Source organism: Neovison vison, chromosome 6, assembly GCF_020171115.1.
Source record: "Neovison vison isolate M4711 chromosome 6, ASM_NN_V1, whole genome shotgun sequence".
Taxonomy (NCBI): domain Eukaryota; kingdom Metazoa; phylum Chordata; class Mammalia; order Carnivora; family Mustelidae; genus Neogale; species Neogale vison.
In genome coordinates this window covers 183,706,902-183,728,369 of record NC_058096.1, presented here as the reverse complement: position 1 = coordinate 183,728,369, position 21,468 = coordinate 183,706,902, and the positions used below count along the sequence as shown (strand labels likewise).

The window sequence follows — 21,468 nt, the reverse complement described above, 5'->3', positions numbered from 1 at the left end:
AAGAATATGAAGGTCCAGAGAAGTTAAGGAACTTGCCCAAGGCTACAAAGCTAATAGTATCAGAGCTGGGATCAAACCCACGCAGCTAGTTACTCCTATCCACTATGGACACTATTGCTCAATGCTGTGGTTACAGATGGGTTTCAGGGAAGTAGTTCTTCTGCAGGAACATCTGTGTAGACCATGTAATAACTGATCCACCACACAGCTACAACAGCCTCGAGCCAGTAGTCAATTTTCTCAGCGCCGGTTCCCAGGCCTTTTCATGTGGCCACATATGTGTGCATTCACCTGGACATCGCAAACCAGTCCTCTGGGGACATTCAGCACTCTCCGCCCACCTCTTCCCCTGTAGCCAGCCAGTTATGTTCTGCAAGGACCCCAGTCAGCCAGGAGCCTTTCCTTTCCCATAAGCACTTCCAGCACTGGAAACAAAGTTTCAGCCATGGCAGGGAGATAATGCCACAAGTGAAACAGGACAGGGTGGCCTCAAGGGCTGGACTCACCTGAACCACAGTCCGTCACTGGGTCACCAATGGCACCTGCCTCCCAGGTGGGTGACTCAGACAGTGAGTATCTCATTACCTTATAATGGAATGAATGGTCCCACGTCAGGCTCTGATCATGAGAACCCCATGATCAGCTTATTAAACATACAGCTGACCCTAATGTCATAAAACAAATAACTTCTTTCCAGTCGCCAGAAGCCAGGAACTTTGAACAAGGTGTCTCCCACCACTTTTAGGACTCACTGCAATTAAACCAAAATGGCAGTTCTGTTTCCCTCAAGATCTAAAAGACCTCAAGTGCTGGCCAGGTCTCGTGGGTGCTCAGTAACATTAACCCATCAACCATGAGCTTTATGTTCTCACTTCCAGTGATGAGGCAGCTCTTTCCTCTCGCTAACAAGGCTATGACATTTCCTCTGTCTGGTGCAGTGAAGCGGGGGGAAAGGAAGGAAGAAAAAGAAGGAAAAAAAAAAAATAGAAACCAGGCCATTGACAAACAGAGAGTTTGTTTCATTGCTTGTAAGAAGTGGGATCTGGCCTCCCTGTTAGAGGAGTGTTTTCCGTGATCACCAGTGAACTTTGGGCACTACGGGGTTCAAAGGAATTAAGAGAGAACGAAGAGAAAACAGAGCCACTTCCTCCCGGGAAAGAGGGTACTGTTTTCTCACACCCCCTCTCACTCTGGAGCTGAACTTGAGTGCTACCCATGCTTTGCTCAATTAAGGCAATGACTGCATTCCTAGCAAAAGTCAGCAAGTTTTATTTCTTAATTGGAATGTTCTATTTAACGGTGTGTGTGTATATAAGAAAATAAATTAAAAGGATTTAAAAGAAAAAGAAAAAAATTATTACTAATAAAACCACTTGGTTTTTGTTTTCTTGAAGTACCTGGAAACACTTCTTTCGATCCCGCTACAGTCAAGTTATTCCAGGTTAGATCCTAGTGTGACTTATGGGACGTCCTTAAACCACAACGTTTCACAGCTGTTTCTCCAAAGGAAATGCAAACAGTATACTGCATCTCATCTGGGTAATGAAGCTAAGCAAAATATTACGCGAAATGCATTCAAAATCACCAAATGTTAACAGAAGTGGCTCGTTATGCACAAAACTTACTTACCGCTCTCCTTTCAACTTCTGTAATGGACATCACTTCTTTTAAAAATGTCCATTTGGGTGAATTCTGCCATCCCCCATCCCGAAAGAAAAGAGAAACTGCTTTGTCCCTGTTTGCTCTCCCCTTTTTGAAATCTTTAACACAAAGTTGTTTTTTGTTTTTGTTTTTTTTTTTTTCCAAAGTAAACTCTGAATGTGAGAGAGGTAACATTTCAGGGTGAAGCGGGCTGGCGCAGAAACTACAAGCAACGCTCAGCTCTACACAAATTAGCTTCTTTTCTTGGCTCCAGCTTTTAAAGGAAAACTCAAGGTAGCTGCTCTATCTCCTTAGACTTAGCATTCTGAAACACAGGAATTCACGTTTTTAAGTTTCCCTTAGCAAACGTTATTAGGAAACACAGCAGGAAATGTCTATTAAGAAACTTCTGAGGTCTTCATTTATAGTAGCATTTACATTATTTTTAGCTTGCTATTCATTCTATGAGGACATTCATCTGTTTTCAGCCTGTCACCCATTCCTTGCTACTTCAGTGCAAGAACATAAATCTCCAGTGTTCCAGAAGAAAGGTAATGGTGGAAAGGTTAGAGACATCTGTTTACTTCAACAGGTTTCAAACAACCCTTCCCTCATCAGATCCCTCCTGGGGTGTGGACTGGGGGTGAGGAGCAGTGAAGACCCTTTCCCAAGGCCCTTCCTTAATGCTGCAGTTATATTCCCCTCCAGAGAAGTCCTCAGAAAGTTCTACTGGGGTTTCCTGCTTCACTGACAAGCTGGCTTAATCAAGCACTTGTGGCAAAGGAATAATTTCCTGGAACATGTATGAAAATTCCATGGCAACAATAGTGGCTAAACTTTCATCTAAGAAAACGGCACACTTGAAAGACAAGGCATCTGGAGGCATCTTCTAGAACTCACTGGAAGTTACTATCGATTCTGTATTGCTAAAACAGGATCCTATAGGAAGACAAGATCAAGGTCAAACAGAAGACAGAGGCGACCAGTGTCACGTAATTTCTGAACAGCAAGTCCTGTGGTTTCATAAGCAAAAAGCATGACTGCTTAAAAAAAAATCTTACTGCTAAACATGACTAAGAAAAATGCTTACTTAAAATATAAACATTAGAATTCATAAATACCACAGAGATTTTTCTTAAGATTATAAAACCCAACATGGTTTATCAAAAATTGAACTCTTGATTCTCTTATGGAACCATTATATTTATCTTTTTTTTTTTTTTTAAAGAAAGAGCAAGAATAGGACTTCCTCATGACTTTTCTCCAGCAGGCCAATTTACTCCCTTGCTTCCAAATAAAGGAACTCCCTACTCCTAAATCTGCCCCTGGCACTGGGAATGAGGTCTATTTTAAGCCACTGCTATTCCTGGACGGACAGCTGGCAGATTCCACCTGTCTGCAGGAGGCGGTGTGGAAGTATCGAATGTCCCCAAGACCTCGTGACACACTGTCACCTGCCTCTAATGCTTCTAATGTTAGACCTCCCATTGCAGTTTCACCCTCAGAAAGTGATCACGTGACTTGAAAATCTATTTCCAAGCCCAGCAACAGATAGTTACAGACCAAATCCTCTCCAGCAGCACAGTGCGAGGACCCAGGAGCATGGCAAATACACAGCCCAAGCAATGTGTCCCTGCCCCTCAGGAGCTTGTACTCACACAGGACCCTCCTTGGTCCCTTTCTAATGAACCTCAAGTCTCATAGGGACACCTCACCAGTACAAACAGATGCTGGATTCAGGAGTCCGCCTAGGTGCACCTTACAGACTTCCCCACAGATCCTGGGAGGCAAAGACAACACATGCCACGCAGAACGGCCACATCAAACATGAGACAGTGACAAACGCCCTCAACGAGAGAAGAAATGACCCTGCACACGGAAGCCCCACTTTTAGACACAAGTTAGGCTTCCGAAGGCTTAGGTGAGGTCCCTTTGTGGCAAGTCCGTGATGACCCAAGCAGGCACTAACTAATACCATCCATCTGCTGGTAACATGCGGAGCCTGTGAACTTGGCCTCAGGCAAGAAGTTCCTAAGTGGAAAACTGACAGGGAATGAGACTTATTTTTGCAAAGACAAGTCATATTCTAGTATCATATTTGACCCCATTCTTTCAGCAAGAGGCTGGGGCTTAGGCCCTCAGCAAATCTGACAGTCTCCAGAGTATAGTGACAGAGAAAGACACCTGCTGTCAACACGGAAGGCTCAGCTCTGTCCTCCCATGCAGAATGCTTTGGAACCACTGGCCTCTGCCTTTCAGTGAGTCATGAAATCAACTAAGGGGGCAGCAGCGAGCCTTAGAAAAGAATGAAATAGAAATACCAGACTGCTGCATGCAGTGAGGGTTAAGTCTCTCTCCTCAACATTTGTTCAATTTTTGTACGTAGGAACCAGGACCCAGTCCCATTTGTGAGAGCTTTCCTGACTTGTATGTAAAGCCTATTTCAGACCGTAGGTCTCTGGAAAAGCAGTCTAGCACAAGGAGCTGTTCTGTCAGGTTTGGTTTTTGCTTGTTGGTTTGTTTTTAAACAAAGTGTAGGTGACACACAATGTTACATTAGTTGCAGGTTTACAGGATAGTGATTCTCTGAGGAGCCTGTACATGATGCTGCCACCACACAACCCTGTGTCAAGACCACGGACTGTACTTCCTATGCGCTTTTTTTCCTAAAGATTTTTTTTTTTCCTAAAGATTTATTTTGGAGATTTATTTATTTTAAAGATTTATTTTGGAGAGAGAGAGAGAGAGAGAGAATGAGCAGAAGGGAAGGGCAGAGGGAAAAAGAGAGAGAGAACCCCTGGCAGAGTCCACGTGGAGCGTGGAACCTGACACAGGGCTCGATCTCATGACCCTGAGACCGTGACCTGAGCTGAAACCAAGAGTCAGGTGCTTAGCCGACTGAGCCCCCCAGGCGCCCCTTCTATCCTTTTATCCCCATGACTTATTCATTCCAGAGCTTGAACAGTTCTTCCCCGTCTGGGTTGCTTGCCCCAATCAACAAATGAGCACAGCACACTACAGAGAGCTGGAATTAGAATGCATAATGATAGCATAGTTTTTCAGAAAATGTATAAATCCACATAAAAGTTGATCCAAAGTGGATTCCCTGGGTTGGGCCCTCTGACACTAGTATTTACCTTTTTGCCTCAGAGATTCTTAACCAGTGAAGGCATCATCCTTCTCCGTGGTGGATTCTGGTCTCCAAAAGCTCCTCATTGCTCAACCAAACACACTTTAGTAGCTACACAAAGCAGTCAGCTCAGACTGGCTCCTGCCTACTTAGGCCATCATGAAGTCAGGGGCAGGGGACACAACTGTAGGTGGTTCTTGGGACTATGCTATTCAAAGACCTGCACTGACATCACAAGCAAACCGTTCTGCTGTTCATCTCTAGCCGATGTGCTTCCACCTAGGGGACAGATTCATTTGGGGCCGAAATGTTCATAACATTTTTAGAAATACAACTGTCTAGGTGTAACATACACACAGGGAGTGAAAAAGCCGGAAGTGAATATCCTGATGCATTTTTGCAGCATGTGTACCTTCATTAACCGAGACTCAGATGAAGACTCTAGTGGGACCAGCACCCCAGGTCTCTCCCAGGGTTTGCTCCCGTCATCATCCTGAGGAATCCCATAGAATAATTTCATTGTTTTTTTTTTTTAAAGATTTTATTTATTTATTTGACAGAGAGAGATCACAAGTAGGCATAGAGGCAGGCAGAGAGAGAGAGAGAGAGAGGAGGAAGCAGGCTCCCTGTTGAGCAGAGAGCCCGATGCGGGACTCGATCCCAGGACCCTGAGATCATGACCTGAGCCGAAGGCAGCGGCTTAACTCACTGAGCCACCCAGGTGCCCGAATAATTTCATTCTTAAAGAGAAAGCAAGGCTCACGAACTGTGATCAGCGAGCAAAAGTACAAGCTGAAATTCACCAACTCTACCCTTCTATTGTTTTTATTTTTACTGCTACCTTTACAGCATCTGAAAATGACTTTCCACAATCACAGCTCAGTTTCCTTTCAGAGTAAATTTAAGTTACACAAAAGTTTGTTACTTTCAGAAAAATGTTAAGTATTTAACAAAAACAGGTGGTGCATAGAGGGCAAAAACTGAGCAGGTGGTAGATGACTACAGTTTGAGAAACTCTTGCTTCGGCTGCTGATCAGCATGAAATGCGGAGCAGGCTCAACGGACCTCCACCGCTCTGATTTTCTGCGGACAAGCGGAGACTCTCTCCCCCGCTCCATGGTACATCACAAGGACTAACTTCCTCGCTTGCACATTTGTATAAAATTTTAATGGCTGGTGCTTCAGGGAAGTCAGAGGACGTTGTTTTTATACCCTCTGGCTTGTATCTCTCTCATGCATCACGCTTAATCGCAACTGGAATAAACGGATTTAGAAGGAAAGGAAGCTTACCAGATTTTTCTCTCCTTAAATCTCTGTTTCAAGTTTTATAAGTTCACTTCGAACTGGGATCAGCTCTAACGAAAGGCTACCAACAGCTCCCACTGAATGTCTTTAATGTTCTAATTATGGCAAAAAAAGAACAGACACGTCTATGTACTTAACTGTCAAAAAAACTAAAGAGGAAACGGAAAGATTTCAAAAGAAGTAACCACTTCTTTCTTGACCTCTTCTCTCTGAATTAGTATAATTCCCTGTATGTACTATTAAATCTAAGTTCAGCAGATGAGACTTGTCACATGTCACTTATAAGACGGAGTGTATCAGGAAGAGTAACCTACATTTACCTATGAGTAGAGTTCATAGGTAATTAAGACACTCTGGCAAAACAAAGATTTTTTTGCCTCTACATAATACCATCTGCCCACCAGATTCCCCCTTCATTTCTTACAAAGTATAAACAAAGGTTACTAAATAGGAATTGTATTAAAAAAAAAACAAAATAGCTTAGAACTCCATTCAATTGGTCTTGGGTCTCCAAGGAGTGATTCAAACAAAAGAAAAGCAAAATCTCACAAATGACCCATGTGAAACTAAGGAAGTGCTTACGCATTCAGGTGCTCACACGCCTACACACACCTTCACCCACAGATTCATACTCTCATCCATATAGTCCTATACATACATACAGGTGAAACCTATTATTGTGTAAGTCCTTTAAGCAATCTAAAAAATCGTAGTTGTCAAAATGCAGGAAGTTAAAGGACTTTGGCTAATAATGTAAGTTAAAGCATCGTTTAGGACTTCATTTTTTTTTTTAAAGATTTTATTTATTTATTTGACAGATAGAGATCACAAGCAGGCAGAGAGGCAGGCAGAGAGGAGGAAGCAGGCTCCAAACAGAGCAGAGAGCCCGATGCGGGGCTCGATCCCAGGACTCTGGGATCATGACCTGAGCCAAAGGCAGGGGCATTAACCCACTGAGCCACCCAGGCACCCCCGTTTAGGGCTTCATTAAAACCCCAACACCAAGGTTGAGGCAACAGAGCTCTGAAAATGATTCCACCAAACTCAGCATTTAATGTCCTCCCTCTATGCAATCACTTTCCCTCTGCTGGTTCAGACACCAAAGGGAATTAGCTCTCAGCATACCAAGATGCTGATCAGGGCAGCCAAACAGGGACATTTAACACAGCCCCAGCTTTGTAACCATTATCACTAGTCCTTTAGAAAGAAGGGATAAAGTAGTTCTTTCCAGCTTTCAAACTCACCTTTTAATCACTGAAGAAAATTAAGATGTTGCTCCCTGGATAGCAGTAAGGGCTTTCAGGAAAAATATGATGTAATACTTTTTTCTTGCTTGACTCCTGCTCCTCTACAATTCCTTTATCACCAGTAATTCTGTTCCAAGTCAGTATCACACATGGATACTCACCCCAGGTTCTTACAAGCATGCTCTCTTAGATAGTTCCAAGAATGATACCACGTATTAGAAATCCATTCACAATGCCATAATAAAATCATACTTAATCCTATTTTATTTGAGTTCCTCCCATTTCATTTTAGAGTTTAGAACGAGTCATAAATATGTGCTCTATATGCAATGCGATTAATTTCCATGCCCCATTGGATTCCAGCTCTCAGGCAGTTGTATCTCTTCCTCTGTTTTGCTCAGGATCGTGCTTGCCTTCAGTAAGAGTTTCTAGTTTCATCTCTACCCCTGACTGCATTTTCCGATTTTTTTTTTTTTTACATTGGTGTATTGCAATAGTATCAAGACATAAAAAGCAATTAAACATAACTTGAAATCTTAAAGGAAGATGTAATCAAAGAGACTCTTCACAATTTTAAGAAAATCCCAATATTCTTCATGAGTCAATATAAAAATGGAAATCTTATTCTCTTCTGGCATTTTAAAAATAGCTGATCTTAACCATGCAATTGTTTTGCAGTATTTTTAGAACACTGAAGTCAGCACATATGCAATGAATTACCATGTTGTTCACACTATGATGTAAATTAAGAATTATTTTTGATTGATCAATTATTGCGATTTCTATAGCTTTAGGAAGTGACAGCTCTTTCTCAGTCCAGATTCAAAGGGTCACTAATTTAAAAAAGAACTCTAAAACAAATTAAAATGATCTACGCACAACTGTAATTTCAGGGTCACAAAACTATGCCACAGAACCATCATCATCAAAGCACGCGCTCACTGATAGGTCCCTCTAGGCCAGCCTCTACAGAGCTACGGGAAAGAACCCGGCAAAGCAAACCACCTGGCGAGTGTTTATTCTCGGGCCAAATTTACAGTATTCAGACACATACATTATTTTCTTTATTACAGCAACCTTATAATATCTGTAACTGTGTCCACATCAAACAGAAAAAAGCAGTGCCAGGAATGAGCTTGCCCAAGGTCACGAGGGTAGTGTGAAAATTAATATAGGGAAACCTCACCAGAGTGGACTTGAGATGCTAGAAGGAGAGGCTGGGGGAGGTAGGGAGAGCTGTACTACCCAATATCTGTTACTAAAAGCACTGTCAGTTACAGAACTCTGTAAGAAGAATCCCAACAGGGAAATATGTATATCTCCTATAAGAAATCAACTGCCCCTGCGACACAGCCAATAAGACACCATCACCACCAAGAATTCCTACTTTCCTCTAAGAGAGACTTAAGTTCAAAAACAACACATACCAAGTTCCTCCTTCTATTCCGTAAAATGAATTCCTCTCTTTTGTTTTTTGGTCTTGTCTATGGTTTTTCCAGAGCTTGCCTGCCCCAGATTAGAATTCTCTACTATTCCCAGATAAACCCATCTTTGGCTGGAAAAATGGCAGTTTTACTTTCAAGGCTAGCAGTAGGTAATGGTGGAACTGATTCCAGAGTCTATGACTCTTAGTCATTCTAGACACTCCCCAGCTATCTTAAAACCCTAGTGTCAGACATCTTGCTCCAAACACTGTCCTCATGAGTAAACACCCGAGAGCCAGCGACCACATTTTAGCTTCTAAAGGAGAGGATCCTGACCTCTCACAGGCTAGGAAGAACTCAGTGCACATCCACAAAGCAAACATGCTGGCTAGTGGTTTCTCTTCCATTGTTATCCCCAAAACTCATAGGACATGAAGATTTTTAGTAAGTCACAACCCATAGATCACTCTATATAATCACTTTCCTCCCAAATGTTTAAATAAACACTTAGTAACTTTTTAGATAGAAGTTTTAAGAGTCTAGATAATGATTTCTCAAATCAGTGTGTCCAGAGACACAGTATTTCTCAGCAACAATCATTCCATGAAAAGAGTAAGAACTGCCTTCTTTGATTATAAACTGCCAAAATTGATTCTGTTCCCAGAGTTTTTCCAAATGTTGAAAAACTATACATATATATATATATATATATATATATATATATATATATATGGCATATTTTAAAATGGACTGGAATGTCTTTTGGGAAGTGGAAGAGCAGATGTAAAACCAACATTCTGAGGTTTTCAGTTCTCCTGACCCCAGAGAGCTGTCAAATGACTCACTAGGACCAGGAGGAAAGAGGAAGTGATGAAAGATGGAAATTAAGAGAATCAGAAGAGCCAAAAAGGCGGCAGGGAGTGCCACCCTCAGGAGAAAGGGGGTGGGACACACTCTCTGGAGTTCAAATGGGTATCCAAATAGACAAAGACAGGGTAAGAGGCAAAGGTCTCCTTGGAGACCCGTGGCAGTCTGTGTGGCAAGGGCAGACAGATGAGCTCCATACCAGCTGGTCTCCCCTGTGACCCTCCTGGGGACCATTAATCATCATTAGGGGAAGCTGGGCTGTTGCTGCTTCCCACCCTGGGGCATTCAGAATCCCTAGTGAAAGTGGCAGATCAGTGCTCACAGCCACCAAACTGCCCCAAGTCTTCTCATTTGCGATTTGCACTGACAATTTCTAACTCAACACTCCCTCATCCTGTTCACAGCACCCTAATCTATAGGCACTGTGCTTACTTTTTGTCTCCAAAATCATATCAGACTGTTGCTTTGAAGAGTCCCCCAGTGCCTCTCAGGAAGCAAATGCCCCACATTTCAGCTTACCACTTCTGTCCAACCATCCCAATATACCTTTCAAATTCACTAACAGTACAACCAGCTCATTCTGCCTTTCTTATGAAAACAGAAAAACAAAAATTTTTAATAAAATTGTCCTCAAAACCCCCATACTTAAAGGTAAGCGTCTAGATACCATGTGTAAAGAAGATGAGTGACTATAAAATGCATCTTTTAAAAAAAGATTTGAGAGAGAGAGAGAGAGCACGTGTGGTGGGGAGGGGCAGAGAGAGAGGGAAAGGAGAATCTCAAGCAGCCTCCCCACTAAGCACAGAGACTGACGTAGGGGGCTCCACTCCAGGACTCTGAGACCATGACCTGAGCTGAAATCAAGAGTAAGACACTCAACTGACTGAGCCACCTGAGCATCCCAAAAATGCATCTTATCTGTAATGTTTTTTAAGATTTTATTTGACAGAGAGAAAGAGATCACACGTAGGAAGAGAGGCAGGTAGAGAGAGAAGTGGGGGGGTAGCAGGCTCCCCGCTGAGAGGCTGGATCCCAGGACCCTGAGATCATGACCTGAGCCAAAGGCAGAGGCTTAACCCACTGAGCCACCCAGGCGCCCCTTATCCATACTGTTTGTCAAGGGTTTGTGGTTTTGCTTTGTCATCCTCGGGAAATGATCAAAAATTTACCTTTTTAACCTAATCTGTATTCAAAAAATTTAATGAGGACACTAGTCCCTTCTAATTTATTCTTGATTTTAAAATACTTTGTAAATGACCCAATTAAGTCTTTTTATTAAGAAATGGCCTTGAGGGATAGACTGAAACCTTCTGTGGAGCCAAACACGGTGTCAAAGGAAGTGAACTTTGATTAATCTGAGCTGGGACAGGGTGGGGGTAGGGGGTGTTCGCCTGTTGGGGGGGTGGCAGCCAATGCCCTGTTCCCAGAGTTTCAGCCTAAAGCTAGCTGCTCACCCATCTCCAGGCCTGAGGCAGATGCTATGAGCTTTCAGAAATGAGAATGTCACATCATGTTTTGTTTTTATTTATTTGAAGATTTACTCAGAGCGAGTGAGCGAGAGCACTGGAACGGGGTGGGGGGCAGGGAGAGAGAGAATCTCAAGCAGACTCCCCACGGAGTGAGGAGCCCAAGGTGAGGCTCCATCTCAGGACCCTGAGATCACAACCTGAGTCAAGAGTTAGACACTCAACCCACTGAGACACCCGGGCGCCCTGAGAATGTCAACTAACATTTTAAAGGAAACGTACAAGCAGCAGTTAGCCTTGTGACACTTAAAACCCAGAAGAAACTTCTAACTCATCACACTTTTCACCTTCGCTTTTTTCTGGATTATAAAAATAATAGTCACTTTGGAGAATTCCAACATTACAGAAATGTGACTTCAGAAATTCAAACTTACTGCCCATAACCCCACCCCACAAAATTACTGTAATAACTATAAAATGTTTATTAGCTCAGAGTATTTTTCCTATGAAAAGACTAATATATATAAATGCCTTTAAAATACATGATTGCGTCATGCCATATGTCCCATTCTTGATCTGTATGTTTATCTGGCTGGTGTACAGCGATGTCTGTTACAAAGATGTTCACTGAAACCTGTTTTTTTTTTTTTTTTTGAAAAGCTAGTTTTAATAGCAAAATAATGAGACAATAACAACAACACTAATAAACGTAACAAAGTCAATACATCAGTATAGTCTCTAGAAACAATGAATACAGAATTTTTTTAAAGGCAGGGATTTAAGGTGGTATATGTGGCTTTAATTGGTCATAGTGTTAATTCTGGAGAGGATGACTTCCTGAAATAGATCAGAGTCTTCTAAATAATCCTACAGCAGCAACACTACATTCTTATTAAAACACAGAACAAGAGGAAAACGGATCTCGAAAATTATTATTATTATTTTTAAGATTATTTATTTATTTGATAGACAGAGATCACAAGTAGGCAGAGAGGCAGGCAGAGAGAGAAAAGGAAGAAGGCTCCCCACTGAGCAGAGTCCAATGCGGGGCTCGATCCCAAGACCCTGGGACAATGACCTGAGCCGAAGGCAGAGGCTTTCACCCACTGAGCCACCCAGGCGTCCCCAAAATTATTATTTTTTAAAGATTTTATTTATTTATTGACAGAAAGAGACACAGTGAGAGAGGGAACACAAGCAGGGGGAGTGGAGAGGGGGAAAGAAGACTCCCTGCTGAGCAGAGAGCCCAATGAGGGGCTCGATCCCAGGACCCTGGGATCATGACCTGAGCCGAAGGCAGAGGCTTTAACCCACTGAGCCACCCAGGTGCCCCTCAAAATTATTTTTGCTGACATCTATACTTAGATTTGGTATTAAGTTCTTGTGTCAGATGCTAAAATTTTAATTTTAAGAAAAGCCAATTCTTCACATTTATACTTAACAGCAAAATCCCTGATTTTTATTATCTCTTTGAGCCACCTGCAGAGTGTGACAGGTAAGGGAGACAGTAATGCTCTTCCACTTTAGAAATGAAGAAGTCAAGGCTCAACACTGAGGATACGGAGACCACAGAGTCGGTACCTGGGTGGGGACTTGAACCTGGGTGTCTTTATCTAAATCTTGGGGCTTTTTCCACCTCAATATGGACCTTCTAGTACTAAAAGAACCAGCTGCATTTTAGAGGAACATTAAATCATCTTGCCAGGATCTTCCATTGCTGTAATACAGGCCATTAAGTAAGAAGAAAATTAAACACAGAGGCAGGAGGAGAAAATTAAACACAAAGACGGGAGGAGAAAAAAAAATACACACACACACACACACACCTACACATATATAAAGGTGTTTGCTTTATTTTACATGTGAAGACCAAAAAGACCGACTGATACATGATAATTGACTACATTCAATGCCAATGAAATCAGAGTCATGACTTGCAAATGATAATACAGTCACTAAAAACGTCCCTTAAGGAGGTCCATTCTAGCAAATACCCAGCCAGGATGCCATCCCTCTCCTCTATGTGCCGATGCAACTATCATTAAATGACCACCACACTCAGGGTTCCTATCTGGCTCAGTTGTTAGCATGTGCGACTCTTGGTTTTGGGGTTGTAAGTTTGAGCCTCACATTGGGTGTAGAGATTACTTAAAAATAAAATCTTTAAAAAAAAATGACCACCACACTCATCCCCATCCCATCCAGACATGACATCAAAACCTTTCCACATGACAATCCAGGGTTTAACATTGTGTATCCATCAAAATTGGTATGTAAAATAAAATTCTCATCTCTGTCTCTGAAAATGGAGTGTTGGAATCCATACTATTAAGTTGTCTCTAAAACCAGGTTATTTTTGCAGGTAACAAAGAGTCTTTGCAATATGGGTTGGATGATACAAGTCTCCTTCATCAAAACATTATTTAGGTAAATGGGGCAATAGTTAGAAATTTCAAATTGACATGAATAAGTTTTAGTTCTAAGAAAATAACTGCCCCAGGATTCCCTCCTCTCCTCTGTTGAACATGGTCAGTGGGTATCAGTCACTGCAGAAGACACCAGGAAAAGCTCATGTGTTTATTTCTAACACTGCCCAGAAAGGGCTTGTGTCTATCTGTGCCTGTTTAGTAGTAGTAATTTCCTGTACACAATTACACAAGAAATACTCAGCATTTTTTACACTTAAAAAAATACATTACCCAATCATCTAGTTTATAGCACATTTTTTTCTCCAAAATCACACCAAAATAATAAAGATTTTAAACAATTTTCATCAATAATTTTTAATTCACTGACAACATCGAAGCAAAGGTCAGAGATTTGATTCAAAAGAAAAGAGTGCATTCATCACTACTTCCAAAGGGACTCTCTTAAGAGTTACAAATATTTAAAGAGGAAAAATAGAATTAGCCATGCTGACTTGGAATGGAACTAGAGATACTGATAAAGGCATAGTTTTCAAATATATAAAGAAGAATGAATAAAGAAATAAACGCAGAGGAATTAATGTTGATGATGATACTATGTATGTGTGTTGATATGTGCATATTTACATTTTCTAGCTCTGTCTTCTGAGAGTGCATAGAAGTAATGAAACCCAGGGGGCCGGGGTAGCTCAGCTGGTTAAGTGTCTGACTCTTGGCTTCAGCTCTGGTCATGCTCTCTAGGTCATGAGACTGGCCTTGCACTGGACTCCCCACTCTGCAGGGGGTCTCCTTGAGATTCTCTCTCTCCTTCTCCCTGCCCCACCACCTCAGTTTACACGCTCGTGCATGTGCACTCTCTCAAAAAATTAATTAATTAAAAAAGCAATGAAACCACAATCATAATGATCAGCCTAGCACCCCTATTGTGGTTTCAAACACTATACCTCACCAAATGCAGCCTGAGCTGCTTGGAAAAGTAGCTGATGCCACAACTGGGGCAAGACAGTACAGAATGAACCAGAAACATCCTGTAGTAACAGAAAGTACGTACTCAAAAAATGATGGGAACACATCAAAAGGATATAGGTACCATCTTTTAAAGGACTCCGTCTGGCCAAAACTGGCCCACGGGACAACCAAATTATAAGAATCTATGCGTCCATACTGAGATGGACGGATGAAATGAATGGATCAATGCAGATAAATAGGTAGATAAAAATAGGGGGGAAAGAATACCCTTTCTTATAGTGGAAAGCCAACTAATAAACACAGAGGAATGCAGTTAGAAAATCACCATTTGTCCACCATCTTAATAATAATCAATTCAAGTAAAAACCATAAATGGGTGCTAAAACCAGTCTTTTCAAGTTTGAGGAACAGCAGGATATTCACATGGCCTCAAAATATCCCCCATAAGATACAAGGTAAAGGAGAAAAAATTAATTTGAGAGTGAGTGGAGAAGTCTGGCAGATAGGACTTGGACCAAGCAGTCCAAATTAATGTCATCAATGAAGGGAAAAATTGACATCCCATGACTCCCAACAGGGCATGCTAAGAAGGCCACATGATCACTTCCATGGTACCCTTGCTCAAAATGTGCCACCTAAATCCACACTCCTGAGCAACAGACAAATCCAAATTGAGAGATACACTACAAGAGTCCTGGTTTGTACTCTTCCAAATACGAGTAGCATGCAAGACAAAAACTACGTGCTATCAAGTAAGAGATACTAAAGTAAGAGATACTAAAGTAAGTAAGTAAAAGATACTAAAGTAAGAGATATTAAAGAAACAAGACAAGTAAATAAAATCTGTGATCTGGGATTTCCTCTCACTTGTAATGGACATCATAGGCATTATTAGTGAAATCTGAATAATTTTGGTAGATAACAGGACTCCACAAATGGTCATTTCCTGGTTTAGATAAATGTGCTGCGGTTATGTAAGAGAATGTCTTATTGCTCAAAAACACACACACTGATATATTTAGGAATTAAGAGTGAAGGGGATTTAAGTCAATGTAATAGATGTAAGTATCTGGGGAATCTGGATACAGATGATATAGGAATTCATTTATACAAGTCTGAAATTATGTCAAAAAATTTAATAGGATAAAAAAGAGAATCTTAATAAATGTAAGTTTTCCTTTTTTAAATAAATGCTTCATCAGATGAATTCAAAGCCCATTTTGCAGTTTTCGTCAATCTCAGAACAGTACCTTCTAACAGTGACAAATGGTGAAACCTCATTTTGTTCTATCAGAGTCTGGCTCTGGAAGGGAAGGTACTGTTAAAGCTTTCTTGCCAATCCCATAACCCAGCCTTATCAGCAATGACAGGCTAACTAAACCCACAGCAAACACAACAGAGTAACTGGTTTACACCAAAGCCACTGAGGTTTCACAGCTCCGTGACCACAACATTGGGCCTTCAAATCCCGACGCTTCCACCAAGAACACTTCTCACAGAAGACCGTACAAAATAATGGTTCTCGGCAGCCCCTCACCCCTTCACTGCACCCCATCACATCTGCTCTCTCAGAGAACAACAGGACATTCCATTTAACCCAGCAACTGTTACAGAAGCACACTTACTACCAAATGGGAGCCTCGTAGAATGCAGCCATGAGCCCAGTTCTCCAACTTCAGAAACCTGAAAACTGGCAAAAAAAAAAAAAAAAAAAGGCACATCCTGCGGATGGCCTCTACAGAGGTTTAAGAGTTTCAGTGAGTTACATCATAAGGTCACATACCTGCTAGGTGTGGCTAAAAAAAAACTGAGTGAGGAAAGAAATGAACATATCGATCACACATGCCTCCAAGTGAACTCGCTAGTTTCTTAGTAGGCTTTGGTTTTTCTCTGCTTTTCTTGGCATGAGCATTTCACCCAAATGCGGTATTTGCATAAGAAGTCAAATGCCTCACAGGGTAGTCAGCCGAGGAGACAGACGGCGGGATGCTCCACTGCTGGGGAAACCAGCTGGATGGACTTAGGGAGAGATGTATGCTGCCCACATGGGACATCCCGAAGAGATTTTTGAAAATAATGTCAACTATATGTGATTTTTTCACCTTTTGGTTTCTCGAAATCACTTACAGTAGAATTGGGGAAAATGTGATTGGTCCAGAGTAGACTCTAAAGGTTATAGAAACAAGCATTATATTTGTGATGAAACCTGTTTACGTTGGTTACTGCACACTCAGGGGGCACACGGAAGATTTTTTCCAAAGGTTTGAAGCAATTACAAAGAAGAAAAGCACAGTTCCTCTGAGAAATCTGGTGGTACTGAGGTATACGACCATTGCCTTGCCTTCAAAAGGGAATTCAGAAAGCTGGTGAGGCTCTGAGACAGAGAAACCAGAACCATTGGGGCATTTAACGAGTACAAAAAGTACAATGGAGAAATTAAATTAAGTTTTCTAAATAAGGTTTGAGTATATGTAACTAAAGGTGAGGTCAGAAGTACATACAGGAAGAAGACACATATGCAAAAATAAATAAATAAATAAAATCAGAAACAAATGCTAAGTTAGAAGTTTTCTAAATAAGGTTTGAGTTTTCTAAATAAGGTTTGAGTATATGTAACTAAAGGTGAGGTCAGAAGCACATACAGGGAGAAGACACATATGCAAAAATAAATAAATAAAAAAAATCAGAAACAAATGCTAAGTTAGAAGTTGCTATATCTCAGTGTCAGATGTGAGGAAGGGTGGGCACAACCGTTTGTCTGTCCCTATCCAGGGCAGATGGGGATAGGAGGTGTCAACAGAAACCATCAGCCATACTCCAAAGTTGCAACCATGTGGGCTGACACTTGATCCGAGGGGCCCAAGATTTCTAGCCCAGGCCAGCTCAGCCTTTCCTATCAGGACTTTAGAGCCCCCAGAGATGGAATCCAAGCAGTCAGGCCGGAACAGGGGAATGTTGACAACTCTGCTCTGAGTAGCCCACCTTACACCCTAAGTGTTGGACTAAGATCTAATCCAGTGATTCTCCCTCGTACCCCCTTCATATCCTGAGAGCATGCTGCAAATCTGTACTCATGGGCATAATAATCCGGGTGGGGACCAGAGATGCTGGAAGTCCCACAATGTGCAGAGTCCCAGGCACTGCACAATTCTTATGTTTCTACTGCGACTTCCACATATCCTGCCAGATAGTCGGGAAGGTAAAATAACAAATGCTTTAGAATTATCTGAGTGGAGAACCCAACTTTCCATTACATTATACTCTAAGGGTTCTTCTTTTTTTTTTCTCCAGTTTAAATATATACAGAATGTACACCCTGTTCATAGCAGTACTATTCACAACAGTCAAAAAGTAAACCAAGCGTGTCTGTCAATGGACAGAGAGAGAAACAAAATGCAATACATGTATCTATACACAGAGTGGCACAGTACTGAGTCTGAAAGAAGAGGCAATTCTGATGCACCTTCCAATATGGACGAACCTAGAGGGGGAATCCTGCTGGATGAAATGAGTCAGACGCAAAAAGACGAAGACGGTGTGGTTCCTCTTACATGGGGTATCTACCGCGGTCAAGTGCATAGAAACAGAAAGCAAAATGGTGGTCTCCAAGAGGTGGGGCTAGAGAGAGTGGCGGGTTGTTTAAGGGGCACAACTCCACTGGAGGAAGAGGAGAAAGTTCTGGAGATGGATGGTGGTGACAGTTGCATGACAATATGAACATACTTAGTGCCACAGAAAAGTAAGACTAAAAATGGTTAAATTTTATGTTATGTATATTTTAGCACAAATTTTTTTTTAATTTTAACACAATTTTAAAAATACACACACACACACACACACACACACACACACACAGTGGTCGGCAAATCACAAGAAGACTACTTCGCGGTGCCAAAACTTAACCACAGCCTGCTCACCAGTGCAGGAAAGCAAATCACATGACCCCAGGGCTCCGAGCGCCGGAGTCCCCAGCACCACCTGCCCGCGCTGGCAGCCCTGACAGCCGGGACCACGTGTTGAGTCTACGAGGAGGCACAAGCACCTGCAGCATCATGGGGTCTTCCAATGTCGCTGTGCCCATGCATTTACATCCTGATGACGTATTTTATTATCAATTACCTTCCTTTTATTTTTCTATTATGGCCAATAGAGAGCTTACAATTAGGTGTGTGTGTAGGTACATATTACTTATAAATTTCCTTTCACTGCAGGATGGGTGGCCCTGAGAAAATAACTCACTAAAAAGCATGAAGGGAGTGGGCCTGACTCCGAGATGGGGGTTGGGGGGACCACCACTCCCGTCTCAGGGCAGAGAGAGGAGGAGCAGAGGAACTGCTAAAGATGCTGCACTAAGGGCCAGACTCAGTGAGTCTCTGTCGGTTTAAGATAAAAGCATCCTCCTGCAAAAATAAAGGTTCTTACGGTGGAGATCTGGCGGTCGTCTGCCCACTGCCCTGAAAAGGAAGAAATATGGTGGAAAACTAGAAAGTGCCTGACTCTCCTCTGTGATGAAACACAGGCACACTTAAAATAATCAAAGTCATGCCTGGTAATGAGCTCCAAGACAGACGAGGTGAACCAGGGTATATATTTTTCAGTCATGGGAATCACTGTATCCTGTCAAAAGAGATCAGGATTTAACCAAGAAGGGCACGGTGTGTCAATTGCAGTGACACATATATTGTTGCTCTATTGTGCTCACCCTTCTTTTCCATCTCAACACGGGGCTGTGATTAATATTTTACATACTATCCAAAAGAGGAATGTGACTTACCAGAAACCGTCCTCCACATTTCAAATACAGATTCCCCCCCTTTGCCAAGAGAAAATCCTGCCCAGCTGTAGATTTCTCATTTGCAAAACATAAGAGCAATGAAATTCCATTACTTAGAGAAACTGGCTGTTCCCCCAAACCCTTGGCAACGGAAGCTGTACTTATCTTTCTGAACAATAGCCTCAGAAAATGTATTCTCTCTTTAAAAAAAAAAAAGAAAGAAAGAAAAAAGTATGCCTTTGAGCTCTTAAGAAAGTGCTCTTGCACAAGCAAATTCCTGTTATGGAAAATCCACTCCCCTGACCTGGGAAGTACAAAGAGGGACCCTAAAACAGGCAGTAGAAAGAGCTCCAAACTTCAGAATGCTTTGAAAAGTCAATGGGGATGTAACAATATTAATAATGTCCTGAAAACAAAATCAAGTATCCTTTTCATATGTCCGTTACCACAACATACCTGCTCCTTCAGAAGAATGAGTCTTAGACCCTAACATGTTCAGTTTGCATTCCCTGTGAGGCTGAACTGTATGCTTTCCTGAGGATATAAATGCTCCTCAAGTGTACTGCTTTGCACATCGTGGAATTCATCCAAACAAGACTGGGAAGGAGAGACTTTGTTCTCTGTCTTCCAGGCTCCCTTCCCCGGGAGAAGCATGTGGCCAACCTCCAGTGGCTTATGTGAAATTCGCATACAGCTTATCTCACAGTCCGAGTTCCCACTTGGTCCAAGGTTTGTAAACAGACCACGAAAACACTCAAGAAATACAGACGCCCCGCTGATGTGTTTCAACCAGCGTCAGCAGCGTTGGGGCGGTTTTTCCGGTTCCCCGTCTAATGTGCCATGTTGTGGCTATGGCCCGGGGGGCCTTTCTTGTGGGATTCGACATACCATCCTGCGCTCTCCTATCTTATTTCTTCCTCACATGAGACCTGACAACTTATCCATGTACTGACCCCATCAAAAAAGCTGTCAAAATGGTCGGCAAAAAGTAGCCCATTGTGTCCAACTTTGCACCAAGAGCCCATACCAGGAGACAACGAATAATTCTTGCCCTTTGGGCAACCTGGGGCATCTGAGGACGCTGTGTGACCCTATCCCAGTGTGCTGGGTGGTGAGGCGAGAGGTCTTCCTCCCCCAGAGCAAATCCATGAACCTGCTCTATAAAGGCTTAAAATGCTCCACGAAGACCTGAAAAGGAAGAATTCGGGGTGATGGGAGTGACGATCCTGACCGTCGACCTCCACCTCCACATCCCCGGACAGTCACCTTGTCCACCACATGACAGACAAACCCAGCAGAGAGAACAGTGCATCCATCTGTAGCAACAACTGCGTGCCATGAGCCCGGAGGACGCGAGCAGACCTCCAGAGCGGCCCCGGATTTCGCCTGGCGAACGACGCAAACGCCGACACAATGTGCCCGACAGAGGTTTGCTCATCTGGTTCTAACTAACACGCAACCCTCCGACGGCTCTCGCACAGAGCTCTAAGTGAAGCATACAAAGCAGATGCGAGGCCGCGGGAAGACAGCCAAATTGTGAACATGCCACTCATAATCTGGCTGCTCTATATTTAACATAAACAAAAACTTAACACCGAGGCAATCAGCGCTCTCCATCGTCCCACACAACGGGACAGTTCTCCTGACCAGCCATCCACCAGCGCAGGCCTCCCTCCCCGACCAAACATCTTGCACCCAATGAGACGAAGACGCGACGGCACTCGGCCTATTAAAAGACACTAGCCGGCGTTCGCATACCTCAATAATCCTGTCATGAATTTGCAGGCCTCCGTCCTTGGCTGCCGGCCCGCTGTCAACTATTTTGGATACAAAGATGCCTTCAGTGGATGATCCATCTTGGTTGTCCTGTGGGTTAAAAAAACACACATGAATGCTAGGCATTAACTTGGTCATGGAAATAAAGCTTACACTCCTACACTGCAATGGACTCCTGGTCATGTCAAAAGTGGCAGGGGGGTGAAGGCCCATCTGTTACCCCTAATTTCTGTTTCAATCTAAAATGAACATATACACATGGTAAAATACCTCAAACCATACCAAAAGGTATTTAAAAGAAGAAACTGCCATCCCCTACCCAGGGTTCTTTTCCCCATGTAGCTCCTATCTGCAGTTTACTTATCCTTCGCGAAACATTCTTCATAGATCACTTTCCTAAACATGTCTCTATTCCTTTCTCACGCACACAGATGATATGTGTG

At 42.5% G+C, this 21,468-nt stretch overlaps 1 protein-coding gene across 3 annotated transcripts in view; it reads right to left on the bottom strand.

The window, feature by feature from the left end:
• The window catches only part of PDZRN3 (PDZ domain containing ring finger 3), a 241,875-nt gene that overhangs the window by 199,336 nt on the left and 21,071 nt on the right, over positions 1–21,468 (bottom strand). For 2 of the 3 annotated variants that reach the window (XM_044253146.1, XM_044253147.1), the window contains one exon: positions 21,008–21,115. In XM_044253146.1, the coding sequence (XP_044109081.1) occupies positions 21,008–21,115 (108 nt within the window). Of the gene's footprint in view, positions 1–1,629; positions 1,795–21,007; positions 21,116–21,468 lie in introns of those variants that run through there. The other variant, XM_044253149.1, reaches the window with a different exon arrangement.